At 42.3% G+C, this 24,458-nt stretch overlaps 1 protein-coding gene across 2 annotated transcripts in view; it reads right to left on the minus strand.

Moving 5' to 3' along the window:
* The window catches only part of IPO4 (importin 4), a 722,238-nt gene that overhangs the window by 42,600 nt on the left and 655,180 nt on the right, over positions 1-24,458 (minus strand). For both annotated transcript variants that reach the window (XM_053702364.1, XM_053702363.1), the window contains exon 29: positions 21,023-21,092. In XM_053702364.1, the coding sequence (XP_053558339.1) occupies positions 21,023-21,092 (70 nt within the window). The remainder of the gene's footprint in view (positions 1-21,022; positions 21,093-24,458) is intronic.

Consider the following 24,458-nt stretch of genomic DNA (forward strand, 5'->3'; position numbering starts at 1 on the left):
TCCAGGAATGCAAACCTTAGGAACCGATGATGTTCCTTGTGGATAGGAATATGTAGATACGCATCCTTGAAATCCACCTTGGTCATGAATTGACCTTCCTGGATGGAAGGAAGAAGTGTTCGAATGGTTTCCATCTTGAACGATGGAACCTTGAGAACTTGTTCAAGATCTAGAGATCTAAGATTGGTCTGAACGTTCCCTCTTTTTTGGGAACTATGAACAGATTGGAGTAGAACCCCATCCCTTGTTCTCCTAATGGAACAGGATGAATCACTCCCATTTTTAGCAGGTCTTCTACCCAATGTAAGAATGCCTGTCTTCTTATGTGGTCTGAAGACAACTGAGACCTGTGGAACCTCCCCCTTGGAGGAAGCCCCTTGAACTCCAGAGAATAACCTTGGGAGACTATTTCTAGCGCCCAAGGATCCAGAACATCTCTTGCCCAAGCCTGAGCGAAGAGAGAGAGTCTGCCCCCCACCAGATCCGGTCCCGGATCGGGGGCCCGCATTTCATGCTGTCTTGGTAGCAGTGGCAGGTTTCCTGGCCTGCTTTCCTTTGTTCCAGCCTTGCATAGGTCTCCAGGCTGGATTGGCTTGAGAAGTATTACCTTCCTGCTTAGAGGACGTAGCCCTTGGGGCTGATCCGTTTCTGCGAAAGGGACGAAACTTAGGTTTATTTTTGGTCTTGAAAAGACCTATCCTGAGGAAGGGCGTGGCCCTTGCCCCCAGTGATATCAGAGATAATCTCTTTCAAGTCAGGGCCAAAGAGTGTTTTCCCCTTGAAAGGAATGTCAAGCAATTTGTTCTTGGAAGACGCATCCGCTGCCCAAGATTTTAACCAAAGCGCTCTGCGCCACAATAGCAAACCCAGAATTTTTTCGCCGCTAACCTAGCCAATTGCAAGGTGGCGTCTAGGGTGAAAGAATTAGCCAATTTAAGAGCACGAATTCTGTCCATAATCTCCTCATAAGAAGAAGAATTACTAATAATCGCCTTTCCTAGCTCATCAAACTAGAAACACGCGGCTGCAGTGACAGGGACAATGCATGCAATTGGTTGTAGAAGGGAACCTTGCTGAACAAACATCTTTAGCAGACCATCTAATTTTTTATCCATAGGATCTTGGAAAGCACAACTATCTTCTATGGGTATAGTGGCGCGCTTGTGTAGAGTAGAAACCGCCCCCTCGACCTTGGGGACTGTCTGCCATCAGTCCTTTCTGGGGTCGACTATAGGAAAACAATTTTATAAATATGGGGGGAGGTACTAAAGGTATACCGGGCCTGTCCCATTCTTTACTAACAATGTACGCCACCCGCTTGGATATAGGAAAAGCTTCGGGGGGCCCCGGGGCCTCTAAGAACTTTTCCATTTTACATAGTGGTTCTGGAATGACCAGATAATCACAATCATCCAAATTGGATAACACCTCCTTAAGCAGAGCGCGGAGATGTTCCAACTTAAATTTAAAAGTAATCACATCAGGTTCAGCTTGTTGAGAAATGTTTCCTGAATCTGAAATTTCTCCCTCAGACAAAACCTCCCTGGCCCCCTCAGACTGGTGTAGGGGCCCTTCAGAAACCATATCATCAGCGTTCTCATGCTCTACAGAATTTTCTAAAACAGAGCAGTCGCGCTTTCGCTGATAAGTGGGCATATTGGCTAAAATGTTTTTGATAGAATTATCCATTACAGCCGTTAAATGTTGCATAGTAAGGAGTATTGGCGCACTAGATGTACTAGGGGCCTCCTGTATGGGCAAGACTGGTGTAGACGAAGGAGGGGATGATGCAGTACCATGCTTACTCCCCTCACTTGAGGAATCATCTTGGGCATCATTTTTACTAAATTTTTTTATGACATAAAATACATATAGTTAAATGAGAAGGAACCTTGGTTTCCCCACAGTCAGAACACAATCTATCTGGTAGTTCAGACATGTTAAACAGGCATAAACTTGATAACAAAGCACAAAAAACGTTTTAAAATAAAACCGTTACTGTCACTTTAAATTTTAAACTAAACACACTTTATTACTGCAATTGCGAAAAAGTATGAAGGAATTGTTCAAAATTCACCAAAATTTCACCACAGTGTCTTAAAGCCTTAAAAGTATTGCACACCAAATTTGGAAGCTTTAACCCTTAAAATAACGGAACCGGAGCCGTTTTTATATTTAACCCCTTTACAGTCCCTGGAATCTGCTTTGCTGAGACCCAACCAAGCCCAAAGGGGAATACGATACCAAATGATGCCTTCAGAAAGACTTTTCTATGTATCAGAGCTCCACACACATGCAGCTGCATGCCATGCTGTCCTCAAAAACAAGTGCGCCATACCGGCGCGAAAATGAGGCTCTGACTATGATTAGGGAAAGCCCCTAAAGAATAAGGTGTCTAAAACAGTGCCTGCCGATATAATCATATCAAAATACCCAGAATAAATGATTCCTCAAGGCTAAATATGTGTTAATAATGAATCGATTTAGCCCAGAAAAAGTCTACAGTCTTAATAAGCCCTTGTGAAGCCCTTATTTACTATCTTAATAAACATGGCTTACCGGATCCCATAGGGAAAATGACAGCTTCCAGCATTACATCGTCTTGTTAGAATGTGTCATACCTCAAGCAGTAAGAGACTGCACACTGTTCCCCCAACTGAAGTTAATTGCTCTCAACAGTCCTGTGTGGAACAGCCATGGATTTTAGTTACGGTGCTAAAATCATTTTCCTCATACAAACAGAAATCTTCATCTCTTTTCTGTTTCTGAGTAAATAGTACATACCAGCACTATTTTAAAATAACAAACTCTTGATTGAATAATAAAAACTACAGTTAAACACTAAAAAACTCTAAGCCATCTCCGTGGAGATGTTGCCTGTACAACGGCAAAGAGAATGACTGGGGTAGGCGGAGCCTAGGAGGGATCATGTGACCAGCTTTGCTGGGCTCTTTGCCATTTCCTGTTGGGGAAGAGAATATCCCACAAGTAAGGATGACGCCGTGGACCGGACACACCTATGTTGGAGAAAAGGACCCCCCTGCAAATAGCTTGCCGAGCAGAGGCACAGCAAACCCAGCAGGGAATCCACAGGAACACTGGCAAGCATACCAGGGGTATGCAACCCTAAGGCGCACCAGAGATTGGACATCCAATGCCAGCAGCTGGGTATGAACCAACCACCCTTAAGGCTCAAGCCACACAGCCAACCCCCAGATGACAGGGCTGCTTTGTGAAAAAGAGTAAAAAATACTCTGAGAACCTGGCCAACCATGACCAGGTCAGGTATATGTAGCAAGGACATAGCCCAAGTTCCCACTTACTGTGGAACACCCCGACCTGCCCTGAGATCCAAGATTCCAAAACCACCCAAGACTGGGTCAGGAAAAAGGCCAAGCGAAGCTTCAGCAACCAGAAGTTTCAGAGAGAAAAACAGGTACGGGTACCCAATAGTTCATACAAACCTTACCCTAGAGCTAAACACCCCAACTGGCCAAAAAGCCAGACGCAAGGGTATGGGTGCATATCCAGAAAATCCAGATAGCGAGAGAACTCGAAAGCCCTGACCAAAGGAAGGAACCACTCATAGCTAAAGTCCAACGCTCCAAGGAACAAGGCTAGAAGTCGTATGAAGATACTTCTCAGAGCCTCAGGACGTCCAAGGGATACCTCAAGGTCAAAAAAATCCTACTAGCGGGACTAGTCTCCCCAACACTTCCGCACAAGCAGAGGACACAAGGAAGAGAAGGCACTAAGCCCACCCAGCTTCGGAAAACCCTGAGCTAAACAAAGTCCCCGCAGGTAATAACCATCACCCGGAAACACAGATCCCTAAAAGGAGATCCACTCACCCAGAGACAATGGAAGACGACGCACAGGTCTCTTATAACTCAGACAGACAGTACACATCAAGAGTAAGAGCTGCATCTAGCTACACTATAAACACCTTACACGTACACCTGCAAGGTGTCAACTGGTTTCAAACTGAAAACCTTCCGCATGCTAGACAGCTATCCAGTACAAGCTGTTGGATCAAGCCCAAAAGGACAAATCCAGGGGCCTAAAAATGAAGGCCAAACCGCTCAATTGCGGCAAGGGGCATTAAGCCCTCCCACCCTCCACCACATGGGGGAGGAAAACTCTAAGTTCTGAGGAAATCAGATGTCAGATAGAGTGACGCAGCGGAAAACACCCCTGCCCGGTCATCTATGACTGAAGGCTATAAGGACTGAAATAATCCTTCCCACCTCACGGACCCACAGGTCCTCTCGAATGCTTAGTTGAACATGAAAAACAACGATAACCTGAGCACTCTGCGCTTCTACCAAACCAAGCAGCACAGCACCACGTGTCTGAACAGCCGCAAGATAGAACGAACCCGACAGGACCAGCCTGCACCTAGGGTCCCAACCGGCAAGCTGCGTAAATTCTCCCTCGAAGGGGAAAAAACAAAAACAGACATTTTTAACATAGGACTAACATGTCCAAAACAACTTCCGAAGAAGTAATAAAGAGTATCAATCCCAGAAGGTTCCCGAAGGAAACAAAAACAAATAAAAGAAATCCCATCGGATATAAATAAAATAAAAGGCAACCTGGAGGTTAACACCCAAAAGACACAGGCCTACCCGCAGGACCAGCCAAACGGAGCCCTATCTTACAAAATTGAGAAAGATCGCAAACAATGACAATCAGGAGATAACTTCATCCCCACATGTCTAATGAGGTGCACCATTCGATTATCAGACTGAAAATCCCCGTATCTGGTAACGACAACACTCAGGGACAGATACCCCCACGGGGAACTGTAGAGGCCCTCCCCCAAAGCCCGGGACGATAGGGCACAAGCACATTCTCAAATAAACGTCTGGACTCTGCAGACGAACAATCGCCAACATTATGTGGAAGCGAAAAAATGCTGCATCCTCCGGGGGAAACACGCTACCCCAAATGGAGGAACCATAAACTGGGTTACCTGCATGTGCAGAATTATGATTTGGTAGGGAACTCGCCTCTCGTAGGACAGGATCCCCAGAGGCAGATGGCTCAGCAGTCCCTTGATTCCCGGAGCCCGAGGAACCAGGCGCTCTGAAATGGCATACGGAACAAAACTGGTTGACGGGTGTCAACGAGGCCTCTACGGATTCATCACCGGACACAGAATCTGAAATCAAAATAGTCTCAGTATCAGAATCCTCTGTAACTGAATCTGAAATGAACACAGTCTCAGCATCAGAATCCTCCATAACTGGATAGAGGATATTTAAATATGGACTAAAGTAGTAAAAACAAAAACGGCACCTGACGCCCCCAATGGCTGGGGCACTCACCACCTCCTATGACCAGACCCCTGCGGACTAGAAAATTTCCTTCACCACGCGGTCGGGAATGCGGGAAATGGAAAAACGGCACGTAGCCACGCCCGAACACAAGGGTGAACCGTACAGTCCAAAAAAAGTGCGTCCAACCAAAAGGCTGCATCCCTTCCAAAGGCCTCAATGTTCCAACCACAAGCCCAGTAAACATCACACATTATCAGGTTGAATCACATAACAAACATGATTATAACCCCCCTCAGGAGATATTAACCCTCGATTCCAAGATACTAAAAGAGACTTACTGAGACCCTTATGTATAAGTTAGATCCGCAAGGTGGTAGCCTCTCGGGAAAGATTTACATTACAGTACATTGACAAATAAAGTAAAATTAAACAATCTTACCGGAATCTATGCCGTGGAACAGGAACACAGCCCTTCAAGTGTGATGGATAGTAGCATCGCCTCCGCCATGGACTTGAGAGAAGAAATCAGGCAGCGAAGCGAAGTTTGACTACGCCGATTGCTTGGGATCTGTTAATATGAGTCGGGATGGTTTTGCAGAAAGAAACTACCTGCATCTCCGGACTCTAACTTTCATCCAAGCCCTCACTGAGAGACTGACAGGACTACTTAAAACTCCTGTCCCATGCCGAAGAGTACTACCCTCCATAAGAGACAAAAACAAAAATTAAAAATTCTGACACTTCTCTGCCATCGTCCTGGGACGAAAGGCAAAGAATGACTGGGGGATGAGGGGAGAAGTATTTAAGCCTTTGGCTGGGTTGTCTTTGCCTCCTCCTGGTGGCTAGGATCTTATTTCCCAAAAGTAATGAATGCAGCTGTGGACTCTTTCCATTTAAGAAGAAAAAGAAGGCATCTAAGCTAAGGAGTCTGACATTTTTTGGTTCAGAACCGTGGACAGCACTTGTTTGTTGGTGCTGTCCAATCAGCAAGGACAACTCAGGTTGTGAACCAAAAATGGTCCGGCTTCTAAACTTACATTCTTGCTTTTCAAATAAAGATAGCAAGAGAATGACGAAAATCTGATAATAGGAGTAAATTAGAAAGTTGCTTAAAATTTCATGCTCTATTTGAATCATGAAAGAAAAAATGTGGGTTCAGTGTCCCTTTAAGGGTCTTCTGTATCCAAGTAATTTAGAATACACAGTGCACCCTTCATATACAGTGCTGCATAATACTGGCAACAATTTTTTTTTTTTTTAAACAAATTAGGGTTTAACACTGTAAAGTGCTCAGAAAAGGTACAGGTATAGGAAAAAAAACTGACAGGTGGAAGGAGGTGACGTTATGGAACAATTGACTCTATCAATGCACAGTCTATTTTATTTAAAAACAGAATTTATGTTTACCTGATAAATTACTTTCTCCAACGGTGTGTCCGGTCCACGGCGTCATCCTTACTTGTGGGATATTCTCTTCCCCAACAGGAAATGGCAAAGAGCCCAGCAAAGCTGGTCACATGATCCCTCCTAGGCTCCGCCTACCCCAGTCATTCGACCGACGTTAAGGAGGAATATTTGCATAGGAGAAACCATATGTTACCGTGGTGACTGTAGTTAAAGAAAATAAATTATCAGACCTGATTAAAAAAACCAGGGCGGGCCGTGGACCGGACACACCGTTGGAGAAAGTAATTTATCAGGTAAACATAAATTCTGTTTTCTCCAACATAGGTGTGTCCGGTCCACGGCGTCATCCTTACTTGTGGGAACCAATACCAAAGCTTTAGGACACGGATGAAGGGAGGGAGCAAATCAGGTCACCTAAATGGAAGGCACCACGGCTTGCAAAACCTTTCTCCCAAAAATAGCCTCAGAAGAAGCAAAAGTATCAAATTTGTAAAATTTAGAAAAAGTGTGCAGTGAAGACCAAGTCGCTGCCTTACATATCTGATCAACAGAAGCCTCGTTCTTGAAGGCCCATGTGGAAGCCACAGCCCTAGTGGAGTGAGCTGTGATTCTTTCAGGAGGCTGCCGTCCGGCAGTCTCATAAGCCAATCGGATAATGCTTTTAATCCAGAAGGAGAGAGAGGTAGAAGTTGCTTTTTTGACCTCTCCGTTTACCAGAATAAACAACAAACAAAGACGAAGTTTGTCTGAAATCCTTAGTAGCTGCTAAGTAAAATTTGAGAGCACGAACTACATCCAAGTTGTGCAACAAACGTTCCTTCTTTGAAACTGGATTAGGACACAAAGAAGGCACAACTATCTCCTGGTTAATGTTTTTGTTAGAAACAACTTTTGGAAGAAAACCAGGTTTAGTACGCAAAACCACCTTATCTGCATGGAACACCAGATAAGGAGAAGAACACTGCAGAGCAGATAATTCTGAAACTCTTCTAGCAGAAGAAATTGCAACCAAAAACAAAACTTTCCAAGATAATAACTTAATATCAACGGAATGTAAGGGTTCAAACGGAACCCCCTGAAGAACTGAAAGAACTAGGTTGAGACTCCAAGGAGGAGTCAAAATTTTGTAAACAGGCTTGATTCTAACCAGAGCCTGAACAAAGGCTAGAACATCTGGCACAGCTGCCAGCTTTTTGTGAAGTAACACAGACAAGGCAGAAATCTGTCCCATCAAGGAACTTGCAGATAATCCTTTTTCCAATCCTTCTCGAAGGAAGGATAGACTCTTAGGAATCTTAACCTTGTCCCAAGGGAATCCTGCAGATTCACACCAACAGATATACCAAATTATGTGGTAATTTTTCTGGTTACAGGCTTTCAGGCCTGAACAAGAGTATTAATAACAGAATCTGAGAACCCTCGCTTTGATAAGATCAAGCGTTCAATCTCCAAGCAGTCAGCTGGAGTGGGTCGAACGGACCTAGAACAAGAAGGTCTCGTCTCAAAGGTAGCTTCCATGGTGGAGCCGATGACATATTCACCAGATCTGCATACCAAGTCCTGCGTGGCCACGCAGGAGCTATCAAAATCACCGACGCCCTCTCCTGATTGATCCTGGCTACCAGCCTGGGGATGAGAGGAAACGGCGGGAACACATAAGCTAGTTTGAAGGTCCAAGGTGCTACTAGTGCATCCACTAGAGCCGCCTTGGGATCCCTGGATCTGTACCCGTAGTAAGGAACTCTGAAGTTCTGACGAGAGGCCATCAGATCCATGTCTGGAATGCCCCACGGTTGAGTGACTTGGGCAAAGATTTCCGGATGGAGTTCCCACTCCCCCGGATGCAATGTCTGACGACTCAGAAAATCCGCTTCCCAATTTTCCACTCCTGGGATGTGGATAGCAGACAGGTGGCAGGAGTGAGACTCCGCCCATAGAATGATTTTGGTCACTTCTTCCATCGCTAGGGAACTCCTTGTTCCCCCCTGATGGTTGATGTATGAACTTGGCCCTCGCTAGCTGAGGCCAAGCTTTGAGAGCATTGAATATCGCTCTCAGTTCCAGAATATTTATCGGTAGAAGAGATTCTACCCGAGACCAAAGACCCTGAGCTTTCAGGGATCCCCAGACCGCGCCCCAGCCCATCAGACTGGCGTCGGTCGTGACAATGACCCACTCTGGTCTGCGGAAGGTCATCCCTTGTGACAGGTTGTCCAGGGACAGCCACCAACGGAATGAGTCTCTGGTCCTCTGATTTACTTGTATCTTCGTAGACAAGTCTGAATAGTCCCCATTCCACTGACTGAGCATGAACAGTTGTAATGGTCTTAGATGAATGCGCACAAAAGGAACTATGTCCATTGCCGCTACCATCAAACCTATCACTTCCATGCACTGCGCTATGGAAGGAAGAGGAACGGAATGAAGTATCCGACAAGAGTCTAGAAGTTTTGTTTTTCTGGCTTCTGTCAGAAAAATCCTCATTTCTAAGGAGTCTATTATAGTTCCCAAGAAGGGAACCCTCGTTGACGGAGATAGAGAACTCTTTTCCACGTTCACTTTCCATCCGTGAGATCTGAGAAAGGCCAGGACAATGTCCGTGTGAGCCTTTACTTGAGGAAGGGACGACGCTCGAATCAGAATGTCGTCCAAGTAAGGTACTACAGCAATGCCCCTTGGTCTTAGCACCGCCAGAAGGGACCCTAGTACCTATGAGAAAATCCTAGGAGCAGTGGCTAATCCGAAAGAAAACGCCACGAACTGGAAATGCTTGTCCAGGAATGCAAACCTTAGGAACCGATGATGTTCCTTGTGGATAGGAATATGTAGATACGCATCCTTGAAATCCACCTTGGTCATGAATTGACCTTCCTGGATGGAAGGAAGAAGTGTTCGAATGGTTTCCATCTTGAACGATGGAACCTTGAGAAACTTGTTCAAGATCTTGAGATCTAAGATTGGTCTGAACGTTCCCTCTTTTTTGGGAACTATGAACAGATTGGAGTAGAACCCCATCCCTTGTTCTCCTAATGGAACAGGATGAATCACTCCCATTTTTAGCAGGTCTTCTACCCAATGTAAGAATGCCTGTCTTCTTATGTGGTCTGAAGACAACTGAGACCTGTGGAACCTCCCCCTTGGAGGAAGCCCCTTGAACTCCAGAGAATAACCTTGGGAGACTATTTCTAGCGCCCAAGGATCCAGAACATCTCTTGCCCAAGCCTGAGCGAAGAGAGAGAGTCTGCCCCCCACCAGATCCGGTCCCGGATCGGGGGCCCGCATTTCATGCTGTCTTGGTAGCAGTGGCAGGTTTCCTGGCCTGCTTTCCTTTGTTCCAGCCTTGCATAGGTCTCCAGGCTGGATTGGCTTGAGAAGTATTACCTTCCTGCTTAGAGGACGTAGCCCTTGGGGCTGATCCGTTTCTGCGAAAGGGACGAAACTTAGGTTTATTTTTGGTCTTGAAAAGACCTATCCTGAGGAAGGGCGTGGCCCTTGCCCCCAGTGATATCAGAGATAATCTCTTTCAAGTCAGGGCCAAAGAGTGTTTTCCCCTTGAAAGGAATGTCAAGCAATTTGTTCTTGGAAGACGCATCCGCTGCCCAAGATTTTAACCAAAGCGCTCTGCGCCACAATAGCAAACCCAGAATTTTTTCGCCGCTAACCTAGCCAATTGCAAGGTGGCGTCTAGGGTGAAAGAATTAGCCAATTTAAGAGCACGAATTCTGTCCATAATCTCCTCATAAGAAGAAGAATTACTAATAATCGCCTTTCCTAGCTCATCAAACTAGAAACACGCGGCTGCAGTGACAGGGACAATGCATGCAATTGGTTGTAGAAGGGAACCTTGCTGAACAAACATCTTTTTAGCAGACCTTCTAATTTTTTATCCATAGGATCTTGGAAAGCACAACTATCTTCTATGGGTATAGTGGCGCGCTTGTGTAGAGTAGAAACCGCCCCCTCGACCTTGGGGACTGTCTGCCATCAGTCCTTTCTGGGGTCGACTATAGGAAAACAATTTTTTAAATATGGGGGGAGGTACTAAAGGAATACCGGGCCTGTCCCATTCTTTACTAACAATGTACGCCACCCGCTTGGATATAGGAAAAGCTTCGGGGGGCCCCGGGGCCTCTAAGAACTTTTCCATTTTACATAGTGGTTCTGGAATGACCAGATAATCACAATCATCCAAATTGGATAACACCTCCTTAAGCAGAGCGCGGAGATGTTCCAACTTAAATTTAAAAGTAATCACATCAGGTTCAGCTTGTTGAGAAATGTTTCCTGAATCTGAAATTTCTCCCTCAGACAAAACCTCCCTGGCCCCCTCAGACTGGTGTAGGGGCCCTTCAGAAACCATATCATCAGCGTTCTCATGCTCTACAGAATTTTCTAAAACAGAGCAGTCGCGCTTTCGCTGATAAGTGGGCATATTGGCTAAAATGTTTTTGATAGAATTATCCATTACAGCCGTTAAATGTTGCATAGTAAGGAGTATTGGCGCACTAGATGTACTAGGGGCCTCCTGTATGGGCAAGACTGGTGTAGACGAAGGAGGGGATGATGCAGTACCATGCTTACTCCCCTCACTTGAGGAATCATCTTGGGCATCATTTTTACTAAATTTTTTTATGACATAAAATACATATAGTTAAATGAGAAGGAACCTTGGTTTCCCCACAGTCAGAACACAATCTATCTGGTAGTTCAGACATGTTAAACAGGCATAAACTTGATAACAAAGCACAAAAAACGTTTTAAAATAAAACCGTTACTGTCACTTTAAATTTTAAACTAAACACACTTTATTACTGCAATTGCGAAAAAGTATGAAGGAATTGTTCAAAATTCACCAAAATTTCACCACAGTGTCTTAAAGCCTTAAAAGTATTGCACACCAAATTTGGAAGCTTTAACCCTTAAAATAACGGAACCGGAGCCGTTTTTATATTTAACCCCTTTACAGTCCCTGGAATCTGCTTTGCTGAGACCCAACCAAGCCCAAAGGGGAATACGATACCAAATGATGCCTTCAGAAAGACTTTTCTATGTATCAGAGCTCCACACACATGCAGCTGCATGCCATGCTGTCCTCAAAAACAAGTGCGCCATACCGGCGCGAAAATGAGGCTCTGACTATGATTAGGGAAAGCCCCTAAAGAATAAGGTGTCTAAAACAGTGCCTGCCGATATAATCATATCAAAATACCCAGAATAAATGATTCCTCAAGGCTAAATATGTGTTAATAATGAATCGATTTAGCCCAGAAAAAGTCTACAGTCTTAATAAGCCCTTGTGAAGCCCTTATTTACTATCTTAATAAACATGGCTTACCGGATCCCATAGGGAAAATGACAGCTTCCAGCATTACATCGTCTTGTTAGAATGTGTCATACCTCAAGCAGTAAGAGACTGCACACTGTTCCCCCAACTGAAGTTAATTGCTCTCAACAGTCCTGTGTGGAACAGCCATGGATTTTAGTTACGGTGCTAAAATCATTTTCCTCATACAAACAGAAATCTTCATCTCTTTTCTGTTTCTGAGTAAATAGTACATACCAGCACTATTTTAAAATAACAAACTCTTGATTGAATAATAAAAACTACAGTTAAACACTAAAAAACTCTAAGCCATCTCCGTGGAGATGTTGCCTGTACAACGGCAAAGAGAATGACTGGGGTAGGCGGAGCCTAGGAGGGATCATGTGACCAGCTTTGCTGGGCTCTTTGCCATTTCCTGTTGGGGAAGAGAATATCCCACAAGTAAGGATGACGCCGTGGACCGGACACACCTATGTTGGAGAAAGGACAGTACAATCAAAATGAAAATATTATAATTCAGATAGGAGCATGCAATTTAAAAATAAAAATAAAAAACTTTCAAATTTACTTCCATCATCAAAATGTGGAGTCTATTTATATACACTTCTGTGGTATCAGCTCCTACTAAGCATGTGCAAGAGTTCAAAGTATATACGAGTATAAGTCTGTGATTGGCTGATGGCTGCCAAATGTGTTTTTTTTTTTTATTATGCATTTGTTGATTACCCAATTCTGCTGCAATTAATGGTTCTTTAAAGGGACATTAAACACTAAATTAATTTCAAGCACCTCCCTCTAATTATGGGTGTCGACATTTTAGAGCCCAGGCTTCACTGCAGGTATCTGAAGGAGAGTTGCTTCACATGTGCAAACATTTCAGTACTGGGATGCTGCAAGAAGTAGATTTCAACATTGCAGAACCCAGGACTAGAGGGAGGAGGCGAATAACTTCAATACTATGCTTATAAAATATATTTAATATTTAAACTCCCTTTAAGAGATTAACAAATTGATTATTTAGATTAGCTTCATGAGCTGTAACAAGACAATGAGAGAAATATTGTTTACGGCATGGTTCCTATAAGTCTCAGAGTCACTTTAAAAAAAAAAAAAGAGAAAAAAAGATTGTATATGATTCTATGGGCTAGATTTATCAATCAAGGGCGGACATATTCTCCTCTGGTGGGCAGCAATCCGCTGCTGGAATTTAACAGTGCACACAAGCGTTATTTTGTACTTGCGTGTAATTCCACCCATGAACAGCCAATCACGTGCGGGCAAGAGCTGTCAATCTCCCCGGTCGGACAAGAGTGTGGAGATTAAAATTCTCCACCTAAGAGGTGGAGAAGAGAGTAGGGAAGCAGGGGTCTGATGAGAGGAGAAGGGCTTCATAAATCGAGCCCTATATGTCACACCTGTTTTGTCCCAGCATGAATACTAAGCCTAGCAAAAACTAAATTTATGTTTACCTGATAAATTTATTTATTTATGGATATGGTGAGTCCACAGGATCATCAATTACTGTTGGGAATGTCACTCCTCCTGGCCAGCAGGAGGCAAAGAGCACCACAGTCAAACTGTTAAGTATCACTTCCCTTCCCACAATCCCCAGTCATTTGACCGAAAGGAAATGGAGAAAAAAGGAGTAACACAAGGTGTAAAGGTGCCTGAGATTTAGTAAAAAAACAACTGTCTTGAAATAATGGGCGGGGCCGTGGACTCACCATATTCGGAAATAAATACATTTATCAGGTAAGCATACATTTTGTTTTCTTTCCTAAGATATGGTGAGTACACGGAATCATCAATTACTGTTGGGAATCAATACCCAAGCCAGAGGACACAGATGATTAGGGAGGGACAAGACAGGGTATTGAAACTAAAGGCACCCCTGCTTGACAAACCTATCTCCCAAAAGAAGCCTCAGTCGAGACAAAAGTAACAAATTTGGAAAAAGTATGCAGAGAAGACCAATTTGCAGCCTTGCAAATTTGTTCTACAGAAGCGTCATTTTTTAAAAACCAAGAAGAGGAAACAGTCCTAGTGGAAGAGCCATAATCCTCTCAGAAGGCTGCTAACCAGCATACTCAAAAGCAAAACAAATTAAACTTTTCAACCAGAGGGAAAGAGAAGTAACAGAAGCTTTCTGACCCTCACGTTTCCCAGAGAAACAAACAGGGCAGAAGAATGGCGAAAATCCCTAGACGCCTGTAAATAAAATCTTAAAGCACGCACAACATCCTAATTGTTCAACAAACATTCCTTCTTATAAGAAGGACTAGGACATAAAGAAAGAACAACAATTTCCTGATTTATATTTCTGTCCGAAATCACTTTTAGGAAAGAAACCGAACTTAGTACGAAGAACCGCCTTATCGGCCTGAAAGATAAGATAAGGCGAATCACACTGCAAGCTGAGAGTTCCGACACTCTCCGAGCAGAAGAGATAGCAATAAGAAACAAAACCTTCCAAGATAACAACTTAATATCTATGGAAAGCAATGGCTCAAACGGAGCCTGCTGCAAAAACTTTAAGAACAAGATTAAGGCTCCAAGGTGGAGAAACAGACTTAAACACAGGCCTGATTCTGACCAGGGCCTGACAAAACGATTGCACATCTGTCGCGTCCGCCACACGCTGATGTAGCAAAATAGATAATGCAGAAATCTGACCCTTCAGGGTAGTGACTGATAAACCCTTCTCCAGTTTCTGGAGAAGACAAAATTCTAGGAATCCTGATCCTACTCCAAGAGTAACCCATGGATTCACACCAATAAAGAGATTTACGCCATATCTTATGATAAATCTTTCTAGTAACTGGCTTGCGAGCCTGAATCATGGTCTCAATGACCAACTCAGAAAAAAAAACACACTTAGACAAAACTAAGTGTTCAATCTCCAAGCAGTCAACTTCAGAGAAACGAGATTTGGATGAAGGAAAAACGCCAGAACATCTATCAGGGAGGTCTGCGGATCACTTGACCTTGAACCGTACCTTGGAAGCTTGGCGCTTTGCCGAAATGCCCTCAGAAGCCAACTCCGGAACCCCCATTTGAGGGTTTACCTAGAGAACACCTCCGGATGGAGAGCCCACTCCCCAGGATGAAATATCTGTCTGTTCAGAAGTCCAATGGAAAGTGGATGACAGACCGTAATTGTGAGCTTCCACCCACTGAACAATCCAAGTCACCTCCTACATGGCTAAGTAACTACGAGTTCATCCCTGTTTGAGCTGATATGGTCCGACTGGAACCAAGCTAAGGACTACTGAGGCCAAGCCATCAGAGCATTGTAAATCATTCTGAATTCCAAGATGATAAAGAGGAGAGCAGACACTTCCGTTTCCATAATCACTGTGTCTTAAACAAGTCCCAGACTGCTTCCCAGTGCAGCAGGCCGACGTCTGTGGTCACATCACCCAGGAATGTCAACTGAAAACCCACAAAGGGAGAGAGTCTCTTGTCGACTGATCTACATTTATCCTCTGAGACAGATCCGCAAGGTCCCTGTTCCATTGTTGAGCATGCACAACTGCAGAACTCTCAAATAGGACTGTACATTGGAAACATGTCCATGGAGATGACAATCAGACCAATTATCCATCCGTTGAGACACTAAGATCGAACAGTAAACTCAGAGAAAGGAAGAGGAGAAAATCTTTGATTTTCTGATCTCTGTCAGAAAATTATCAAAGATAGGGAATATTATGGTCCCGAAGAAAACTACCCTTGTAGCTGGAACAAGGGAACTAATTTCCAAATTCACTTCCGTCCTGTGAAACATGGAAAGGACAACAATATCTCTTCATGAGAGATTGTTAATAAACATTATGGTGTCTGAAACAAACAACTGTCTACAAAGAGTGCCCATGTAACCCCCAAAAACTGATCCCTGCCCAGAGGAATACAAAATCAAAACCATGGCCACAAAACTGAAAAAGTCTTTCAGAAAAACAAATTTCAAGAAGTAGAAGATACGCATCCTTTAGGTCTATGGTCGGAAAGAACTAACCCTCCAAGACCAGGGAAAAAAGGAACAAATGAGAAAAACTTGCAGAGACACTTTAAGTCCAAATGCAAGTCAAAATTGCCTCTCTCAAATCTGGACTGCAGATAATTATGAGAGGTGGAACCTGCTTCAGAAAGGAAGGTATTAAAAACACTTAAGATGCAATGACCACAATCTAACTGGGACATCTTGTATGTACGCTAAGGAAAATAGCAAAATTACACCCCCCACATATCCATTACTTGATCGGGGCAAGCCCTTCAAGCTGAATTAACTCAGCCGCAGGGCTTTACTCCGACGTCCTAAAGGTCTTAAGCTTCTTAGTTAGATGTAGAAAAGGCCCTTTTCCACCCGCAAGGACAGAAAAAATTTCTGTCAAACCAGGACTAAACAAGGTCTTATCCTTGTAAAGCGTCAGAAGCTCTGTCTTGGAGAAATTTCAACCAAGACACGATCCACAATGCCCGGAGGGCTAGTACAGCGAAGCCAGGCATCTTGGCTCGCAGCCAAATGACTTGCATGGAAGTAACCAAAGGGAAACATTAGCTAGCTTAAAGGGACATTAAACACTAAATACATCCTAGATAGAATGATGCATTCAAAGAAAAGATTAGTCCATGAGTAACATGAAGATGGATTTTTTAAAGTTTCATTAGTTGTTTAAAAAGTGACAAAATAAGTGTAAAGTTTTAGTGTCTATAAAACACTGGGAGCTGCCATGTTGTAACTTGTGTTACCTTCTCTGCTGTGGCCAATTAGGGACAGTTATACATAGGTCACTAGAGTGTGCAGCCAATGGTTGTGCTGGATTTAACAGTGTTCTGCACTTCCATTTCTAATAGGAACTGAAAAGCTCACAATTTCAGAATGGAATTACAGGCAAAGATGACAAAATAAATAATGAAAGTGTATTGCAGAGCTGTTTTATATATGTGTTTAATGTGCCTTTAAGAGTCACATTCCTATAAGCTTTCAGCTTGACCATTGATCCTTAAAGGAACATCTATCCCCTATATGGATGGAAGTTTCTTAGCCAGAGTAGAAATGCTCCTTCTACTATAGGCACCGTGTGCCACGATATTTAATGGGGACAGCTACAGGAAAAACTATCCCAGCAATATTAAATGTATTATACATCTCAGGGTTGACAACGACAAGACATCGGAGTCATCCAGCGTAGCCAAAACCTCCTTTAACAATACACGAGGTGTGCAGGCATAAGTCTGAAGGATACCACTTCAGCATCAGATGAAGAAATTATACTGTCCAAATCTGAGGCTTCACCCTCAGAGGCTACCAATGTATCCTACTCAACAGACCTATGAGGAAGGCAACCTGAGTGCCTTCCTCATAGGTGGAATCTCTATTGTTCCTCTTGCAATTTCTCTTAGTATAGGAAAAACAGATAATGCCACAGATACTGGCATTATCTGCAGGCAAATAACTCTTCAAAGAGATAGAAAGGAACCGCAGGGCACTGCATGTGACGCCACTGAGGCTTGGGACATAAAAGGAGAAAACTGTGGCATTGCCTGAACAGTATCATCCTAAGAGACGTAGGCTCAGAGATTAAGAATCTAATAGTTAAGCAGCACGGAATTGTATATATGAAACAAATGGTACCACAAGGCAGAATCAGCCTATATAATAAATTCAGAGACCCCCATGTTCTGGCATTTAGTATTATAAGATACCTGACAGAAAGGGTATGAGGCACTATATTTTCTCTCAAGACACCAAATCATAATTTTAAAGGAACAGGCCTCTGTTCCAGGATTATAAACAATGTCTCAATCTCAGGCTTAAATATTATTGCCACCAAACATCAGTGGAAATACTTTATATTAAACACTTCACTAGTAAGAAAGTATTGGAGAGGCAGCGCTATTTATTATAAACCTTAATAGCTATTGCGCCCTCTAATGTCCAGTATTATGAACAATATGTCAATCTCAAGCTTAAAAATTACCACCACCAATCAGTGGAAATACATTACATTAAATACTTCCTAGGAAGAAAGTATTGAAGATGACAGTGCTATGTATGATATAACAATAGCTATGGCGCCTACTGAAATTAATACGAGTAAAATATCCACTGCAAAATATACATGTAGGAAAACCAAGGACTGTGTTTGCAAAAACACGGTATATAAAAAAAGAGACAATCTTTAATAAATGGAATCTCCAATAGAAGCAACAAAGCTTCTTAGCAAGACCGTATCCACAGAAAACATTGCTCCGATCTCTCGGAAAAGAAAGGGGGCGTGGTCATCTGACAGGCTCGGAGAGAAACGAAAATGGCGCTTCTCCGCCCTGCATATGGAGGAGGCAGGAATAAAGGCACAGTACAGAAAAGAAGCGCGCAAATAAATCTAATTGTGTACTTCATTTAAACATAGAAAAATGTCACAAACAGTACCCCCGAAACAAAGAAAACCTTAGCGCCTCAATTGTCTCCATGAAAATAAGGGAGCGCACTCTTACACATCAGAAACCTCTGAGTACCGTTATAGGGGTAATGAGAAAAAAACCTCTTACATCTCACAATGTGCCTGCCATCACCTTAACATAAATATAAGCAGAAATGATAAATGATAATTAGAAGGATCAATTAATCCTAATGAACACATGAGCCATAACATATTCAGGGAATACTTTAACCCATAAGATATTAACCCCTAGTCTCTATTAGTCACTGAGTGCCTGCATCCTGCTTAGAATATCCTGCCCCAGGATATATATATGTCCCAGATATAATGCAGTATAAAGCTTTCACCAGTGCATGTCCCCCAAACATAGAAGACCAAGCACCCCTGACAGTTTCCATGATTTTCATTTATAAATAATTGGGTGTTTGGATCAGCAATTTCATTTTGATCTATCAAATAACTGAAGGACACAGTAATATTTCAGTAGTGAAATGAGGTTTATTGGATTAACAGAAAATGTGCAATATGCATCAAAACGAAATTAGACAGGTGCATAAATTTGGGCACCCCAACAGAAATATCCCATCAATATTTAGTAGAGACTCCATTAGCAGAAATAACAGCCTCTAGACGCATCCTATAGCCTGTAATGAGTGTCTGGATTCTGGATGAAGGTATTTTGGACCATTCCTCACTGCAAAACATCTCCATTTCAGTTAGGTTTGATGGTTGCCGAGCATGGACAGCCCTCTTCAAATCACCCCACAGATTTTCAATAATATTCAGGTCTGGCCATTCCACAACATTGTACTTGTTCCTCTGCATAAATGCCAGAGTAGATTTTGAGCAGTGTTTTGGATCGCTGTCTTGTTAAAATATCCAGCCTCTGCGTAACTTCAACTTTGTGACTGATTCCTCAACATTATTCTAAAGTATCTGCTGATATTGAGTGGAGTCCATGCAACCCTCAACTTTAACAAGATTCCCAGTACTAGCACTGGCCACACAGCCCCACAGCATGATGGAACATCCACCAAATTTTACTGTGGGTAGCAAGTGTTTGTCTTGGAACGCTGTGTTCTTTTGCCGTTCCTTGTTATGACCAAATAACTAAAATTTTGTTTCATCAGTCCACAGCACCTTCTTCCAAAATGAGGCTGGCTTGTCCAAATGTGCGTTTGTGGCCTGTGTGCAGAAAAGGCTTCTCCTGCATCACTCTCCCATACAGCTTCTCCTTGTGCAAAGTGCGCTGAATTGTTGAACGATGCACAGTGACATCATCTGCAGAAAGATGATGTTGTAGGTCTTTGGAGGTGGTCTGTAGGCTGTTTTTGACCGTTCTCACCATTCTTTGCCTCTCAGATATTTTACTTGGCTTGCCACTTCTGGCCTTAACAAGAACTGTGCCTGTGGTCTTCCATTTCCTCACTATGTTCCTAACAGTGGACACTGACAGCTTAAATCTCTGTGATAGCTTTTTGTAGCCTTCCCCTAAACCATAACGTTGAACAATCTTTGTTTTCAGGTCATTTGAGAGTTGTTTTGAGGTCCCCATGTTGCCACTCTTCGGAGGAGAGTGAAAGAGAACAACAACTTGCAATTGGCCACCTTAAATACCTTTTCTCATGATTCGATGCACCTGTCTATGAAGTTCAAGGCTTAATGGGCTCACCAAACCAATTGTGTGTTCCAATTAATCAGAGCTAGGTAGTTACAGGTATTCAAATTAACAAAATGACAAGGGTGCCCAAATTTATGCACCTAATTTGGTTTTGATGCATATTGCACATTTTCTGTTAATCCAATAAACCTCATTTCACTACTGAAATATCACTATGTCCTTCAGTTATTTGATGGATCAAAATGAAATTGCTGATCCAAACACCCAATTATTTATAAATGAAAATCATGGAAATTGTCAGGGATGCCTAAACGTTTGCATACAACTGTACCTGCATCTAGCCGTCCAGGAGGACAGCTTACACAGCATGAGAGGACACATACTCCTCACAGAGACCTGTAGAAAGAGAAAGGACAGAGCAAACCTACTCTGGCTTTCTATACCATGGGCAGCAAATATGTTAGGAAAACGCAGCAAGGCCCACTTTACAAGTTTCTAACTGATTTAAAGACACCACTGCCCTTACTAAAGAGACTAATGTGGAGTACAGCTAGACACAATCCTTCAAAAAGGGGAAGGAACAGAGTAACCTACTCTGTTCTAAAATAATAAAATATTGATTGAAGTGAAATAAATCCAATTTCTTCAGACACCAAAACTTCATCTCCTCCTTGCACTGAAGGCAAAGAGAATGACTGGGGATTGTGGGAAGGGAAGTGATACTTAACAGTTTGACTGTGGTGCTCTTTGCCTCCTCCTGCTGGCCAGGAGTGATATTCCCAACAGTAATTAATGATTCAGTGGACTCACTAAATCTTAGGAAAGAAAACGAATTTGTTTATGGCTGTGAGGTATCACATTAGCTAAGGAAAACATTTTTTTCAAAACAGTACAGAGCAGGAAATAGGGTTTAATACAGTTTGTGAAACAAACAAAACACATAGCCCACCTGGTTTTATTTCCTTCGTTCCCAGAACATGGGCATAAAATCTAGTAATGTTATTTATTTGTTCGATAACCTAATGAAAAGAAAAATGCACGTGAGGTCAAACAAAGTCATTAGCTGAATTTCATCCTAAAGCAATTTATGCCATCACTCATACAAATTTGAAGATTGCATGATACGTTACTTCAACATATACAGACAACTTCTTGCTGTTCATAGAGCTGTTTATGAAAGACTGTGTCTAAGGGATAGGACAGTAAAGCTCTGCATGCCATATATTTGTGGGCATACACAAAAGAGCACTTACATGGCACTATGAGTGAAACTAGGGGCTAAGGAATGTAAGCGTCTGATTAAAATAGTATTTAACAGTATAGTTTAAAACTGAATCATTTCTTAAAGGGAATATTACTGCAAACAGTAATTTTGAGATAGATCACTGCAAACAAACACTACTTGAAGGAGACAATAATGCATTTGAAAATTATTTGAGAATTTTTTTTTACAATTACAAATTTATAACAACACTTGAAAAAGAAATCTGCAAATATTTTAATGGAAACCTGGGATAATAAAGCACCTTTAAAGTGAAGGTCAGTTTTATGCAAATGGACTGAATCAATTTACAGATTAACATATCTGCATTTAAGTCGCTAACTTTATTTTTCAATATCGTTTTTACTTTTTGTATAAAATATAAATATATTATACCTCCGTTTTACACTGTGACTCCTCCCCTCCACCACTTCCTTATTCAGCACTAGTGACGTAGCGAGCGGTCCCACACGCTCACTACGTCACTCAAAAGCTTTTGCACAATACCTCAAGGAAAATGTGCATGCGTATGTTCACCGCAATCGCGCATGCATACAAATTTTTTACGGTCCATACCAGTGATACATAGTATTCAATGAATGAAAAAATTAATTAATTGATTGCTATGCGAGCGTGTCACTCGCCATACCTTTGTGAAGACTCAAAGCGCTTTTTATTTTACCTGCTGCCCAACAATTGTTACGGTAAGTAAAAAATGGTTTATATATAAACTGACTAGCCTTTATCAATCATACACTATTATAATAACAATAAAATATAAAAAAACATAATTTATGTAAGAACTTACCTGATAAATTAATTTCTTTCATATTAGCAAGAGTCCATGAGCTAGTGACGTATGGGATATACATTCCTACCAGGAGGGGCAAAGTTTCCCAAACCTCAAAATGCCTATAAATACACCCCTCACCACACCCACAATTCAGTTTAACGAATAGCCAAGAAGTGGGGTGATAAAAAAGTGCGAAAGCATATAAAATAAGGAATTGGAATAATTGTGCTTTATACAAAATCATAACCACCACAAAAAAAGGGCGGGCCTCATGGACTCTTGCTAATATGAAAGAAATGAATTTATCAGGTAAGTTCTTACATAAATTATGTTTTCTTTCATGTAATTAGCAAGAGTCCATGAGCTAGTGACGTATGGGATAATGATTACCCAAGATGTGGATCTTTCCACACAAGAGTCACTAGAGAGGGAGGGATAAAATAAAGACAGCCAATTCCTGCTGAAAATAATCCACACCCAAAATAAAGTTTAATGAAAAACATAAGCAGAAGATTCAAACTGAAACCGCTGCCTGAAGTACTTTTCTACCAAAAACTGCTTCAGAAGAAGAAAATACATCAAAATGGTAGAATTTGGTAAAAGTATGCAAAGAGGACCAAGTTGCTGCTTTGCAAATCTGATCAACCGAAGCTTCATTCCTAAACGCCCAGGAAGTAGAAACTGACCTAGTAGAATGAGCTGTAATCCTCTGAGGCGGAGTTTTACCCGACTCAACATAGGCAAGATGAATTAAAGATTTCAACCAAGATGCCAAAGAAACGGCAGAAGCTTTCTGGCCTTTTCTAGAACCGGAAAAGATAACAAATAGACTAGAAGTCTTTCGGAAAGACTTAGTAGCTTCAACATAATATTTCAAAGCTCTAACAACATCCAAAGAATGCAACGATTTCTCCTTAGAATTCTTAGGATTAGGACATAATGAAGGAACCACAATTTCTCTACTAATGTTGTTGGAATTCACAACTTTAGGTACAAAAATCAAAAGAAGTTCGCAACACCGCCTTATCCTGATGAAAAATCAGAAAAGGAGACTCACAATAAAGAGCATATAATTCAGAAACTCTTCTAGCAGAAGAGATGGCCAAAAGGAACAAAACTTTCCAAGAAAGCAATTTAATGTCCAATGAATGCATAGGCTCAAACGGAGGAGCTTGAAGAGCTCCCAGAACCAAATTCAAACTCCAAGGAGGAGAAATTGACTTAATGACAGGTTTTATACGAACCAAAGCTTGTACAAAACAACGAATATCAGGAAGAATAGCAATCTTTCAGTGAAAAAGAACAGAAAGAGCAGAGATTTGTCCTTTCAAGGAACTTGCGGACAAACCGTTATCTAAACCATCCTGAAGAAACTGTAAAATTCTCGGTATTCTAAAAGAATGCCAAGCAAAATGATGAGAAAGACACCAAGAAATATAAGTCTTCCAGACTCTATAATATATCTCCCTAGATACAGATTTACGAGCCTGTAACATAGTATTAATCACAGAGTCAGAGAAACCTCTTTGACCAAGAATCAAGCGTTCAATCTCCATACCTTTAAATTTAAGGATTTCAGATCCTGATGGAAAAAAGGACCTTGTGACAGAAGGTCTGGTCTTAACGGAAGAGTCCACGGTTGGCAAGAGGCCATCCGGACAAGATCCGCATACCAAAACCTGTGAGGCCATGCCGGAGCTACCAGCAGAACAAACGAGCATTCCTTCAGAATCTTGGAGATTACTCTTGGAAGAAGAACTAGAGGCGGAAAGATATAGGCAGGATGATACTTCCAAGGAAGTGATAATGCATCCACTGCCTCCGCCTGAGGATCCCGGGATCTGGACAGATATCTTGGAAGTTTCTTGTTTAGATGAGACGCCATCAGATCTATTTCTGGAAGTTCCCACATTTGAACAATCTGAAGAAATACCTCTGGGTGAAGAGACCATTCGCCCGGATGCAACGTTTGGCGACTGAGATAATCCGCTTCCCAATTGTCTATACTTGGGATATGAACCGCAGAGACTAGACAGGAGCTGGATTCCGCCCAAACCAAAATTCGAGATACTTCTTTCATAGCCAGAGGACTGTGAGTCGCTCCTTGATGATTGATGTATGCCACAGTTGTGACATTGTCTGTCTGAAAACAAATGAACGATTCACTCTTCAGAAGAGTCCAAAACTGAAGAGCTCTGAAAATTGCACGGAGTTCCAAAATATTGATAGGTAATCTCACCTCCTGAGATTCCCAAACTCCTTGTGCCGTCAGAGATCCCCACACAGCTCCCCAGGCTGTGAGACTTGCATCTGTTGAAATTACAGTCCAGG

The sequence above is a fragment of the Bombina bombina genome, chromosome 2 (assembly GCF_027579735.1).
Source record: "Bombina bombina isolate aBomBom1 chromosome 2, aBomBom1.pri, whole genome shotgun sequence".
Taxonomy (NCBI): domain Eukaryota; kingdom Metazoa; phylum Chordata; class Amphibia; order Anura; family Bombinatoridae; genus Bombina; species Bombina bombina.